Source organism: Corvus kubaryi, unplaced genomic scaffold (assembly GCF_017639235.1).
Source record: "Corvus kubaryi isolate FWS band 111438036 unplaced genomic scaffold, C.kubaryi_AGA036_p1.0 37394, whole genome shotgun sequence".
Classification (NCBI taxonomy): Eukaryota; Metazoa; Chordata; class Aves; order Passeriformes; family Corvidae; genus Corvus; species Corvus kubaryi.
The window spans coordinates 12,776,272-12,789,036 of record NW_024581133.1 but is presented as its reverse complement, the minus strand read 5'-3'; the positions used below and the strand labels follow the sequence as shown (position 1 = coordinate 12,789,036).

General features: G+C 49.5%; 1 protein-coding gene across 9 annotated transcripts in view; it reads right to left on the bottom strand.

Moving 5' to 3' along the window:
- Positions 1-12,433, bottom strand: part of PPIP5K1 (diphosphoinositol pentakisphosphate kinase 1) — a 44,379-nt gene extending 31,946 nt beyond the window's left edge. For 2 of the 9 annotated variants that reach the window (XM_042039136.1, XM_042039137.1), the window contains exons 1-12: positions 11,378-12,419; positions 7,398-7,572; positions 6,700-6,895; positions 6,517-6,607; positions 5,430-5,515; positions 5,042-5,196; positions 3,949-4,050; positions 3,500-3,661; positions 2,336-2,457; positions 1,790-1,891; positions 985-1,071; positions 476-551 (exon numbers count right to left, since the gene is read on the bottom strand). In XM_042039136.1, the coding sequence (XP_041895070.1) occupies positions 476-551; positions 985-1,071; positions 1,790-1,891; positions 2,336-2,457; positions 3,500-3,661; positions 3,949-4,050; positions 5,042-5,196; positions 5,430-5,515; positions 6,517-6,607; positions 6,700-6,895; positions 7,398-7,572; positions 11,378-11,397 (1,374 nt within the window). In that variant the 5' untranslated portion in view covers positions 11,398-12,419. Of the gene's footprint in view, positions 1-475; positions 552-984; positions 1,072-1,789; positions 1,892-2,335; positions 2,458-3,499; positions 3,662-3,948; positions 4,051-5,041; positions 5,197-5,429; positions 5,516-6,516; positions 6,608-6,699; positions 6,896-7,397; positions 7,573-7,841; positions 11,335-11,377 lie in introns of those variants that run through there. The other 7 variants (XM_042039134.1, XM_042039138.1, XM_042039132.1 and 4 more) reach the window with 6 other exon arrangements.
- Positions 12,434-12,765: the final 332 nt, after the last annotated feature.

The window sequence follows — 12,765 nt, the reverse complement described above, 5'->3', positions numbered from 1 at the left end:
TTGGAAAGCAGAGAGCAATTCTGCCTCAGACTCACCAGTGTACTCCTGCAAGGCCTCCTGGACAGCTTCACCCAGCATCAGGTCCATGCAGACACTCCTCAGAAGCATGTCATTTCGTAAGACACAGCTCAGGCAGGACAAACTTTCACACCGCAGTTTGCTTCATCCCCATGCTGTGCTACAGCCCTGTTGAGAATCAAGCAGGTACCTCCAATTTCCCCACTCCCTAGCATGGACCCATCTGTCACCAGAGGCAACCACAGCTGGTGGGCAAGCTGCATCAGGTCATCTCCATCCTACAGTGTGCGCATCAGCCAGCAGATGTTTCTGTTCTGCTCTCCTGCTGTCACCCAGCTGAGTGTGCACAAAGACTGTTGCTTTTTTGGAGGTTTTCACCCTCCCAAAGAATTGCCTTGCAGCAAGATCTGTATTACCTGCATATCCCACACAGTAATCCCAGAATGTACTTACTCACCTGTAGCTGCTCTGGTTTCTTCAGCTTCAACTTCCCTGTCTTGTAACCATCATATTTCTCAAATAATTCAAAGAACCTGAACAGACAACAAAGAATGCTGATCCATTTTCTGCTGTTTCAGTAATACAAGGAGGGTCATGAGCATTCAGACTCTGTTCTTCAGGGAGAACCAGCAGGCTGCTGGCTCCTCCCTGTGCTTCAGAGATTCTGAAAAAACAAGTGTCTTTCTGTATACAACCAGGAAGCAGATACTAGCTTCCCAATTAGTGGGGCACTTCCCTTTTCAGCACCTAGCACACCTTCACTCTCCCTTCCAGAATTCACACAGAAGGTGTCAGGATCCTTGCAGGGAAAGGGGGATCTCTCAACCAGTCAGAAAGCATTTGCTTGGATGGGCCAGGAAAAAGTACTGCCTCCTATGCACTCAGCCCTCTGCTCCTGCTCCTGGTTTAGAGAAAAGGCCCTTGTCCCTTCCCAGCAGCACAGCACCTTCTTCCCTTGGCTCTTACCGGGGATGTTTCACTTCCATCTTCATCTTCTGCTTTGGGGTGCGATCTCCATGACGGATGACTGCAATAACACAGCGAAGCTCCATCCTGGGGAAACACAAGATAAGGATGACAAATGTGCCCCTACACTCCAGAACTGCCACCAGGAAGAAGCTTCCCATTGGTCCTTCAGTTCCATTCTTCTGACAGCTGCTTTCCTCAGTAGGGGTAGAATTTCTCCCAGACTAAACCAGGCACGAGTGCCACAGCTGCAGAGAGAGTCAAAGCTCTGCAGACACTACCAAGTTGTCTGGTTTCATACCAGTGTACAAAGTATGCTGAAGATCACAAAGAAACTTTTGCCTTTGGTCTTTTAACCTTATGTGGTAGAAAACTAGCAAGGCCAAAGGTATCATATGCTGCCAAGCATATGGGTAATATGAATATTTCAGCTAAGTGTTTCCACCCATTTCACTGGTAACTCAACAAGCACTTTCTCCATGCAACAGCCAGCTACAGCATCTGTCCTGATCTGTTTCCTGTCCTGACGAAGAATTTGGATCCTCTGAAAGCCATGTGAGCAGTTTCTGTAATTTCTTCAGTTACTGGTCATCTGCATTCATCAAACCTACAACTAATCTCCAACCTGTCAGGACTTCCACGTGCATAGCTAAGCATTTCCACAAACATTTAAGGGTTGCAAGCAGGACAGCAGCTGGAGGATGTCACGCTGCTTGTGGTATCAAGCCCTTGGACAGGGTTGCTCACACTTTGTCCCTCATGTAGCCATCACTGGCATCCTTTAGAGAAGACAGCAGGTACTCACATGGTGCCTGAAGTTGTGGGGACAATGGGGATGTCTTCTGCCTCTGTTGGGATGGACCAGGGGATATGAAACTGGGGAGCCAATTCCCGCATTATTATATTTCTGAAAGAAATCAAAATATAACACTCACAAGAAAATCCATTCCCTTGGTTCTCCACCTCCTCCGTGGCAGTCCTGCTGAAAGATGTGAGGAGAGCCACAGAATTTCCCCTCACTTTTATTGCAGAGACACCTATCACACTGTGGGCTAGTTAGGGCACCCCAAAGGGGTACCAGTTTCCCTCACATCACCAATACCACAACTGGGCTTAGCATGAAATGAAAAGTCCTAGAAGATACATTTAGCTGTAGACAAAGACAGCTAATGCCAATGCAGGCAGGAGCTCCAGGGGTTGAAAATAATCCATACCTCCAAGAGCTAAGCTGAACAAATGACTCCCATGAACCACCTGCAGACTTCTCTGACATACTGACCGGGACTCCACATTCCATTTTACTTTGCCGTGAGTTATCTTACCACCTTACCAAAACTCGGATTGTTCATACCCAAGGATTTTGGCACAGTCATCATAATACTTCATGGAGTTCTTCACAAAGCTGAAGCCATTCACATCACAAACAAAAGAGTGGCCGTTGGCCCGCAGAAGGTCGAACCCGCACACAGTTTGCTGCAGGAGGAAGCAGAGGATATGGGACTTGGACACACAGTAAGGAGGCATGGGGGACAGCAGCCACCCTGCCAGCAGGGCATACACAGAGCCAGCCAACGCTGCTCAGCTCAGCCCCACTGATGCTACAGCCATCCTCCACTCCATGCCCACCTCACAAGCCTTGAACAAGTGTGAACACATGCCATTAGTCAGACCTTTACACTTTCACTGCTGTACCAAAGGCCATACCCACAAGCCCCTAGATGAAGCCATCAGGGCCAACCCCCAACTTCCTAGAGCTCTAAAGGCCTAAAACAGAGCAGCTCCTGGATATCCTGCTCTTCCTTTCAAATCCAATCATTTTAAACCAGACTGACAAGCACGGACAAGAAGTGCTGCAGGCAAAGACACCCATTACTAAACGGAAAAAGCTACAAGGTAGAAAAGAGATCAAATCTGCATCAGCCCAACTGCATGGGGTACCAGTTGCAGCAGGGCAGGAACAAGGAGCCCAGTGCTTCTTGCACTGACACTGCTGAGCATGCCATGAAACTATACCTAGACTCATACTCGCTCTACCCATCTGTAAAATAAAACATCAATTTGCACCAGAGCCATATTAAAACCAACCAACCAACCAAACCAAAACCAACCAAACAGAAAGCCCAAACAAACAAAAAAACCAAACACAAGTACCAAAATGCAAAAAGAAAAACAAGAAAATAAGACCAAATCTTCCACATAAACAAACACAGGAAACAGTCAAAACAGGATAAGCACAGATCAGATGGAGAGCAGCAGGCTCAGGACCCAGTATTAAATGCTCAGATGTATGTGGGACACCAGGCACCTGCCAGCACAGAGGGCAGTTGCTGCAGGCCCTCCTGCCTTCCCAGTCACCTCTGCCCAGCAAACTGCCACAGCCAGCAGGACCAACAACTGGCATCAGGCATGGAGGATTGCCACGCCTGAGACATGCCAGGATGACAAGTTTTAACACCAACCCTGACATGGATCAGACATTTGTGGAGTCCTGCTTGCACAGGAAGAAAATACAGACCTTAAAGGCTACACAGACTTTACGGGCAACAAGTTTCTCCATGGCAGTCAGCATGACTGGGTAACGAATTTCTTTCCCTTCACTGTCCCGTTCCACTTTCCCATCCAAAGCAGGGGATTTGCGAGCCTCTGCATGGGCATAGTCCGGCCCAACAGTGTACACCTGGAAATACAGTGAGTTACACCTGACATAGCCACCAAGACTAACTGCAGCTTCCAGAAGGTACTTCTGCTGCAGACACAGAAAAGGAGATGACATGGTCTCACACATTCCTCCTGCTGTGATCTACAGAGCATCCACTCCCTGCTTTGGGGCTGAAACTGCACAGTCAGCACCACAAAGCTTAAACACACATTCCAGGCCCTAAGTAGGACTAAGCAGAACCGCTGAACCTTCAGCTCCTCCCCCAGGCCTGGCAAAGGAAGGCACCATTCCTGGCTTTTCCTTACCTTTACATCAGTACCATCCGTAGGCATGAATTCCTCATAAATGTAGGAGCCTGTCTTCCTCACACTGCTCTCTGGGGAGTACACACTGCTCCGGCTGCCAATCTGAGAGCACAGAATAAACACCTCAGGGAAGAGCATGGGGATCCTTTTCTTAGATGGAAGCAGAAAAGCAGAAGTTTCATCCCATATGTAGAGAATTTAGCAGACTTAGTGGATTGGCATCTTAGGCCCCCCAGCTGTTACAGCACACGTATTTATGGAGGACAAAAGAGACTGTAAAATGCAGGCAGCAGGTATGTAATTTTCCAGGCTTTGAAGAGGAGAAAAGTTGTTATAGACCATTAATTTGTCTCAAATCACTTCAAGGATATGGAACAAAAAAAAGTGAATGGAGACCTACAAAGTTAGGAGCCTAACTAATATGCAAATGAAAATTAATTACGACAGGTGATAATCCAACCAATTTAACTTCCTTCTAGGACCATGACTGGTCTTATCAACATTGAGGATGATGCTGTTTTCATTTCTAGCAAGGCTTTGGATACATGCCTGTATCTTACCTAAAGGAACAATCATTTTAGGATTATTAATGGCAGATGTGTAACTGATTGGAAAAAAGATGCATCACAGCTATAACTGTTCACTGGCAAAGTGGGGGAAGTGAGTAAGGGCAGATTTCCTGTGGAATCTAGGAATAAATACTGCCTTTATCACATGTGCAGGCTACTCTAAGATGGGAAGGGCAAGAATGATGTTAAAGGACAGGAACATAGGTTTTTTGAAAAATTCATCTTGATAAACCCAGGAAATGATCTGGAAAAAGCAGCATGCAATTCAGAAAGGGACACAGTGCTCCATAACTACAGGATACAGGTAACCAAGAGGATGGGGAAGGTGAAGCCAGCACTACCACTGAAATATGTCCTCCTGTGGTTCCCAGGTAGATGGGGTTGAACTAAAAGTTCTGAGAAGGTCTAAACTTCCCCAAGACAAAACCTTCCCTTCCCCTTCACCTGCTGCAACACTCCTTCCTGAAGCCACAGGGGTCTCAGATCTGTTGGTTCCAACACCAGCTCTGGAGACCCCTCCTCACCTTACGGAAGAGCCGCTGGCTGCCCCCACCTGCTGACGTCGGGTAGTAAATATACACATTGTGGTCTTCAGCACTGACTGGCTTCTCTACAAATGGCTTTGGGAAAACAGCTCCGTTTACCTCCACATGGTCCTCTCCTTCCACCAAGTTGCACTCTGAAGACAGAGCACAGCAGCAGCACATCAGGAAAGGTGAGGCAGTCCTAGTGCAGCCACAGCCCCTTCCAGGCCCATCAGATGGTTTTGCCCTTGGGACCTTTGCCCACAAAAAAACCCAACAGACTTATGAGTCAGGCCTCTTCGAGGTGACTGCCAGTATCTGTTCTCTGCAGACTATCTTAAATAGCAGAGCCTGAGGAAATGGATTTCAGCAGAGCTTGGACACCGACCTTCTGGTCTGTCAGGATCTCGATTGAGCACAGCATAGCGGGGCAGGTCTATTCCTTCTTCTTGAAGGATCCGATACACTTCACGCCTGTAGAGGACAGAAGCAGTCTGAGAAGAGTCTAGAAGGTCCTCAGTACACGTCAAGGGAAAGACTTCACTCCCACTGATGAAGAGCAGAGTCAAATGAACACAAAAAAGCATAAAGACAGACTGCAGGTACTTCCCAGCATATGCTCTCTGGACAAGTCCTACAGGCTATGGGATTTGCCTCAGTTCTGCTCCGGACACAAAAGCCCCAGAGTAAATCTCTACCTGGCCTAAACATGGACACTCAATTACTAGCACGTGCCCAGAGCACAGCAGCACACCCAATACACACCACCTGCCCAGATCTGCCCTCTTGTCGAGCACCCTGTCATGCCAAGCTATCCAGTGCTCAGGCCAGGCAGAAGCAGCAGAGCCTTTTTTCATTTCGTGTCAAGGGACAAACCCCAGTTCTTTCACTACTTATACCTTGGGATGCCTGCCAGCACCCACATAACACTACTCACCACCCCAAAGACAGGGCAGGAGGTTTAGGATCTGTTAGGAGCCCTACTCACACACAGCCAAAGCAGCCTGGGTGTAAGAGCTGAAGTACGTGGCTGTTGGTAGCCTCTACCAACAGATGACTGAGAAACCTCACATGTCTGACCAACACACATTCCACAGATTCTGACCCAGCCTTGCTCCCAGTTTCTGACCCAGAGCCCCAGCTCACCACTTGGCTCTCCTGCTTAGAGACTAGTCTTTTTGCTTTAGTCATGGCGGCCTTGTTCTGTGAGAGCTCTTCCACTACATCCACTGGCATCCCAGCCACTCCTTACAAGACATTCACACCAGAAAACAAAACATGGTTTTACATAATCTCAATGGTTTTACCCTCAAAGCCATTCCCCTCCATGCTTTGGGGAAACCCCAAAAAGCCACTGCTAAGGTCCCCTTCCTCCTCATCTCACTTGTTTGTGACCAGAAAAATGAAGTTTGCACAGCACGCTGAGAAGAATCAGAGGAAGAGGGAAGGGTCTTTAGTGGCTCACAGACACCCACCTGTCCTGGATGTAATACTGCATATCAAGGTCGTTGATCAGAAATGGCTTGCACAGCTTGGCATAAGCAACTGCCTTATCCAGGGGGAATCCTGAAATACAGGGTGAGGACAGAGCGGAAGGCTGAAAGGAAACTCCCTTGCCCACAGCTTAAGCAGGCTAAGGCCTGCTACAGATGCGTTACCTTTGGAGTGGAAGGATATCAGGCAGTCACAAGAGGGCCAGTTCTCCACCGGTTCATTCAGAATAACATCTTCCCCCATGATCACCACTGTGATGTACTCGAACTTGCACAGACGTTCCAGAATCTGTGTCATGGGCTTTGACTTGGACTTTTTGGTCATGGCACAGATTCCCACCACGATCTGCCGTTCTGGTGGCTGACAGAGGGGAAGACAGAGATCACTTTAGTAGCATTTAATATAACACTGAATAGGGGCCAAAAGCAGCCAGGAGCTGGAGATCATTTTTTCTGCATACTGTTTCTGGAGGTTACAGAAAAAAATTAATGTTTTCTTTCTGCAGAGACACCTTTGCCCTTTTCACAGGTGCCAGAGTTTTCCTCAAAAATCTCCCTGGTGAAACAGAAAGGTTTATAGGAGTGTCAGGTTAAGTTTCTAGAACAAAGAAATCCACTAGTTTTCCCAAATCAGGTCTGCAAGCAAAAACGCTGGATTTCCTGAAGCAGTGAGCACAGCAGCATGACGTAATGTGTCCTATCATAAATGCCACTGCCGTGTCCCACAGCTGTGCCACACAGCCAGGTGCTGTGTCCCCTGCAGTCCCAACTACCTGCAGCCTCAGCAGTAACCATGCAAAACCTGGCTGAGACACAGGGATTCTGCACAGGTGCTCCAGCCCAGAATGCTGGGACCTCCTTACCGACTCCTCCTCTTCACCATCTTCAAAGAAATCGGTTTCGTCTGTCTTCATGTTTGATCCCAGAAATTCTGTCTCATCATCTCTGGAACCGACAACAAACCTGGGAGTGGAGTTCTCTCCCTCACTGGAGGTCGTCGGGGACGACATTGCAGCTTCGGTGGCCAACCATCCCGCTCTGGAATTACAGTGTGCAAAAGGGGTCAGATGCAGGGCGATCCCCAGGGCCAGCTGCGTGATGGAAGCAAGTGATGGTGGGGAGGGCAGGGACTGATCTGGCATGAGGGATGGTGCTGCCCAGCACAAAAGGAGGAAATAGGAAGACACTCTCAGGGTGGGAGGGGATCTGGAATTCTGGAACATTTTAGATAAGCAGCTCCATTTTCCAATTAACCCCCTTGCACTGGGACAGTGTCATCACCAGCACTGAAATAGTGTAACCCTTACAGTGATGCATGTCCAGCTGCTGCCTAAATCATGGACAGGCACAGGGGACACTCTTGCAGACTCATATGCCCAACAACATCAACTGGGACTCCAGAAGTCAGGATAAAGCTCAGGTCAGTGACAGTGACTTTCCAATTGCCAATTTTCATCCTTTCAGCTCAAGAAGACCTACAGTAACAGAGAGAACAGTTTGAGGGGTGCAGGAGTTTGCAGGGAGGAGGGAAAACAAGTGAAAACTCTGGCAGGAAAAGAGAACACAGGGAGCATCAGCAACAGTTTGGGTTGCAGCTCAGAGTGTCTGGGTTTGCAAGCTGGCATAGAAACACAGAATGGATCCACCAAGATTGAGTCCAGCTCCTGGCCCTGTACAGACATCCCAAGAATCCCACCATGTGCCTGAGAGCATTGTCCATAGGCTTTTTGAACTTAGATAGGCTTAGTGCTGTGACCACTTCCCTGGGGAGCCTGTTCCAGTGCCCAACCATCCTCTGGGGAAAAATCCCTTTTCCTGATACCCAACTTAAACCTCCCCCAACTCAGCACCAGCTGTTTCCTCAGGTCCTGCCACCAGTCACAAAGAGCAGAGATCGGAGCTGCTCCTTGGCTGCCTCTCGGGAGGATGTTGAAGATTGCAATGAGGTCTCCCCTCAGTCTCCTCCAGGCTGAGTGCCCTCAGCCACTCCTCATAAGGCCCCTCCAGACCCTTTCCCATCCTCGTGGCCCTCCTTTGGAAGCTCTCTAATGCTTAATGTGTTTTTTATATTGCAGTAACCAAAACTGCCCCAGAACTCAAGGTGAGGCTGCACCAGTGCAGAGTAGAGCGGAACAATCACTTCCTTTGACCAGCTGCTGAATATATGCTGTGAGTTAAAAATTCCAGGAAAGGAGCATGTCCTCCACTGTCACCTACAAGAGCAGCACTGCCTGCCCCAGAAGGGACAGAGTCTGAACACACCATTCAACTGACCTGTACATGCCAAGGACACAGCTGTTCACCGTTGACCTAAGCCGCACCCACACAAGTGTCAAGCAGGTGTCTTTCACTGTGCTTTTCCTAATTATAAAGTGGCCAAAAGCATTCCTCTTGTGTAAGTGAGGGCAACGTTGAGGAGAGGACATTGTGAACACCTCATGTTATTAAATACTTCCTAAAACTGGACATGAGACACTCTCTGCTGTTGCTTCTCACATTCTCACATGATTTCCAGCATTCCCTAGATTAAGCGTTACTGAATTTCCTCGTCTTTAGTGATGCCTTCCCTTACAGCCAGGACGCAGCACGAGACTGCATTGCCACATACAGCTGTCAGTTCCCAGTCCTCCAGCAGCAATAGGAGGCACACCCCAAAGTCATCAGCCTGCTGCCAGCACGACATCAGGGCACTCAAGAACCCCCTCACTGGGAACAACAACAGAAGATTGCCTCAATTCATCTGAGCAGGGTGGGAAATGCAAAAGACACAGAGCAATCCAGCTGCTTGTGAAATCCCCTTGGAAATAAGAGTAGAATAATGCAGGCCTCCAGGCAGAAAGGCAGCGCGGTCCCAGAAAGAGCAGGAAATGTAACAGGTAAGTGTTCAGAGAAAGTGCTGGAGCAGAAGTGCATCAGACAAGGACCCGCAGCCACAGTACCCGGCACTGGTTGTACACAAGCCCATCAGCTGTCACGCTGGATCTACTGGGGGAGCGGACACCGACCCAACAGAAACCACACAGGGGACACAGCAAGCCTGGACTTCTTACATACCACACCAAGGATGATCTCCTCCATCTTACTCCCATGCACCAAGCCCAGTGCTGCTGCTCCCACAAAATCCTCAAAGCACAGCACACAACTGGCACTGAAATGTCTCGATCAGCAACAGTCAGAGCTGTAACTCGCCATCAGTGCTCGCTGCTAGTGGGAGGAACAGCGTTGGCAGACCAGGCTATAGAGGCATTCACTGTGCACTCCACATAGCCCTGCTACCTCCAGAGGAGGACAAGAGTAGGATTCCCAAGATACTCAGGAACCATTTTCATGCCTGTGTCCTCTGCCTCAGCACACCAGTGCAGAATGAGCCCTTAGCAGGTACACTATCAGCTTGATGGCTGATGATTTAATGAAGTGAAGCAAACCATGCAAAAGGAGGAGGAGGGTTATTTTCTCCAATCCCTTACTCTCCCCTCCCTCCTGTAAAAAAAAAGATCAAGCAGCAGGAAAACCTTTGCCCTAAGAACTCAGAAAGCACCAACTTCTCTACATTCCTGCTCCTATCCCAGAGAAAAATTCTCTTCCCTGCTCTATAGCTCTGTCTCAAGGCCATGATACCATACTCAAATCAGGTAAAAACTCAGAGCCTCACTGAAGCTGACAGCCGCTGACAGATCAGGCATAAATTCAGTGTTGAGTTTATGCTGCTGACTGTGTCATCCAAGGGAGACAAGAGCATTAATGCAGCTCCGGCACATGCACACAAAAGGTAAAGATGATTCTGGCTCTGATGTCAGCAAGGAAAGCCTCATGATTTCAGGTGTGGGGAGAGCACTAACCAGAACCTTCTTCTAGTTTTTCTTAAAAGCAGATTCCTTACCGTAGACTTACACCAAGCAACTACAAGCTCTTAATGAAACAAAACTTTCAGCTACAGGCATAACTAAGGCATCAAAAACTCAGACTGTTGCTCTTAAATGGACACAGGCATGTGGAGCTCTATTCTGGTATCTAAGGACAGTGACAGGAGGTTTACCCACCACACCTGAGCCAGCTCTAGTGCTGAACTGTCACAGGGCTCATATGCCAGGAGGGTGGCAATTGCCATTATGGAACCCTTACAGGTTCCTGCATGGAACACAGCTCGAACCTTTTCACACCAACCACAGCACGACGATGGTTCTGTCCCTGTTGACATGAGCTAACTGCTCATGGAAGCCACAGATTTTGCTCAGTTCCCAGTTGCTGAGAGTGCTATGGGCCTCACCTCTCACTAATCACAGCAAGAAAATTCAGTGTTGAGTTTATGCTGCTGACTGTGTCATCCAAGGGAGACAGCATTAATGCAGCTCCAGCACATGCACACAAAAGGTAAAGATGATTCTGGCTTTGAGTCAGAATATTCAGGCTTGGTAGTCCTGTCACAGACACAGGAGGAAGCACATGCCAGCCGCTGCAGCTAAAGACTTCCCTGCTGCACTTCCAAGAAGGGCAGCTGTGATCTGCTGCACAGTCATACCAAAGGTTGCCATCATCACCCAATCAGCAATCCAAACCTGCTGACACACAACCCTAAATGGAGCCATAGACCTTGCCTCCAATGTCCTTGGACTGATTCAGCTCCCTAGATTGCCCTGTATTAGTGATAAGAAATGAGACAGTAAATTGTTTTCCAGTTCCCCAGCAGGTCATTCAGGTGCTGTTCAGATAAGGGTGCTCACAAAGTAAAGAGATTCTTTGTGCCCTGCTTCTGAGGTACCAGACATTTAAGAGAGAAGGTATGATTAGGTCTTGTACCAAGTTTGTGCTCAGTGGGCATTAACCAACCAAAGAGTGGGTTTACCTGTCAGGGTTTTGTTTCATTTTGGTTTTTAAACAAAAGGTGCAGATGCAGGTGCAGTCTCTGTAGTGCCAGGCTGACGGACAGGAACGTGGCTCATCATATTGCCGGTGGCAGGAATTTGGGTTACCCCGGCAGCCAGAAAGTCTGCAAGGATGATCCAGCTTAGAGACTCACAGCCTAGCCAAGCCAGGTCAGGTACATGTAGGATCATGACTTCTAAGAATACATGTAGCTGGCATTTTAAAACACTAATGCTGGCAATGTTTTGTAGATCTACCTGAAACTACTGACATCCCTACAACCAACCAACCAACCAACCAGTCCAAAAAACCCAACTCTGAAAGGTTAGGCCCTGAGCAGCAAAGCAACTTTGCATGACCAGTGATAGACAGAGAGTTACTGTCACAAGGGCTTTTGCATTAAGGTTAATTCCATACTTAAAAATGGTGAAAGCTGTACTCTTATCATGGGCACTCAATTGCTTCAGAACAGGAAGAACACCTATTCTAGGGTTAATAATTAAAACTATTTTAACACGGTGTATCAGAGAAATCCCACTGTTCCGGTAACACAGGCGTTCAAGGTGTTCACAGCCAAGAAGCTGAAGTCAAGTTCAGTCTATTCAAGCAGCACTTTCAGTGAGGCCGGATACAACAGCTGCAAACACGGCGAGCGGAGCAGAGGGGAACACTGAGTATTGCGGGGCACTGCACAGCTCCTGCTCACCTCCTCCTAAAGATCAGCTGCAGAATCTTGGTTTATCCCGCACACTGAGCAGTGCTGTACCGCGCATAGCGGCGAGACCCGTCCGTGTCTTACATTGTTCATAACTAAATATTTAATGCGTTTCCTGAGTCTGTAAAGCGTGAAACTCCTCAGCAGCGGAATTCCCCCAACACGGTCACTGTCACTGAGGGTTTATTGCAGGGGGGGCCGCTGCCGCTCTACCCCGCGCACACCGTGAGGGCTTCACAAACGCCAGCCCGCCAGGCTCGGGGGAGAGAGCGGCCCCGGAGAGCGGGGCAGGGGCCGGGGCGGGGACCGGGACCGGGACCGTGTCGGGAGAGCGGCGCGACCGCACGCAGCCACGGATACGGCGAGCCGCCGCTGCTCCGAGAGCGGGCAGGCACCAGCACCACGCCGGCACGTACAGGCCGAGCGCGGCGGCCCCGAGCGGCCTGGAGGAGCCGCGCCCGCCGCTGCGCCCGCGTCGGGCGGAGCTCCCTCGCCGTGGGGGGCCGGACCCCGGGCCCGGCAGGCACAGGCGAGTGGCGGCGGCGGGCCGCGGGGGCGGCAGGGGACCGGGCCGCGCCTCCCCGTGGCTCCGCCGCTGCCGCCCACCCGACGCTCCCCGACAGCCCCCGACAGACAGGGCCCAGCAGCGGCGC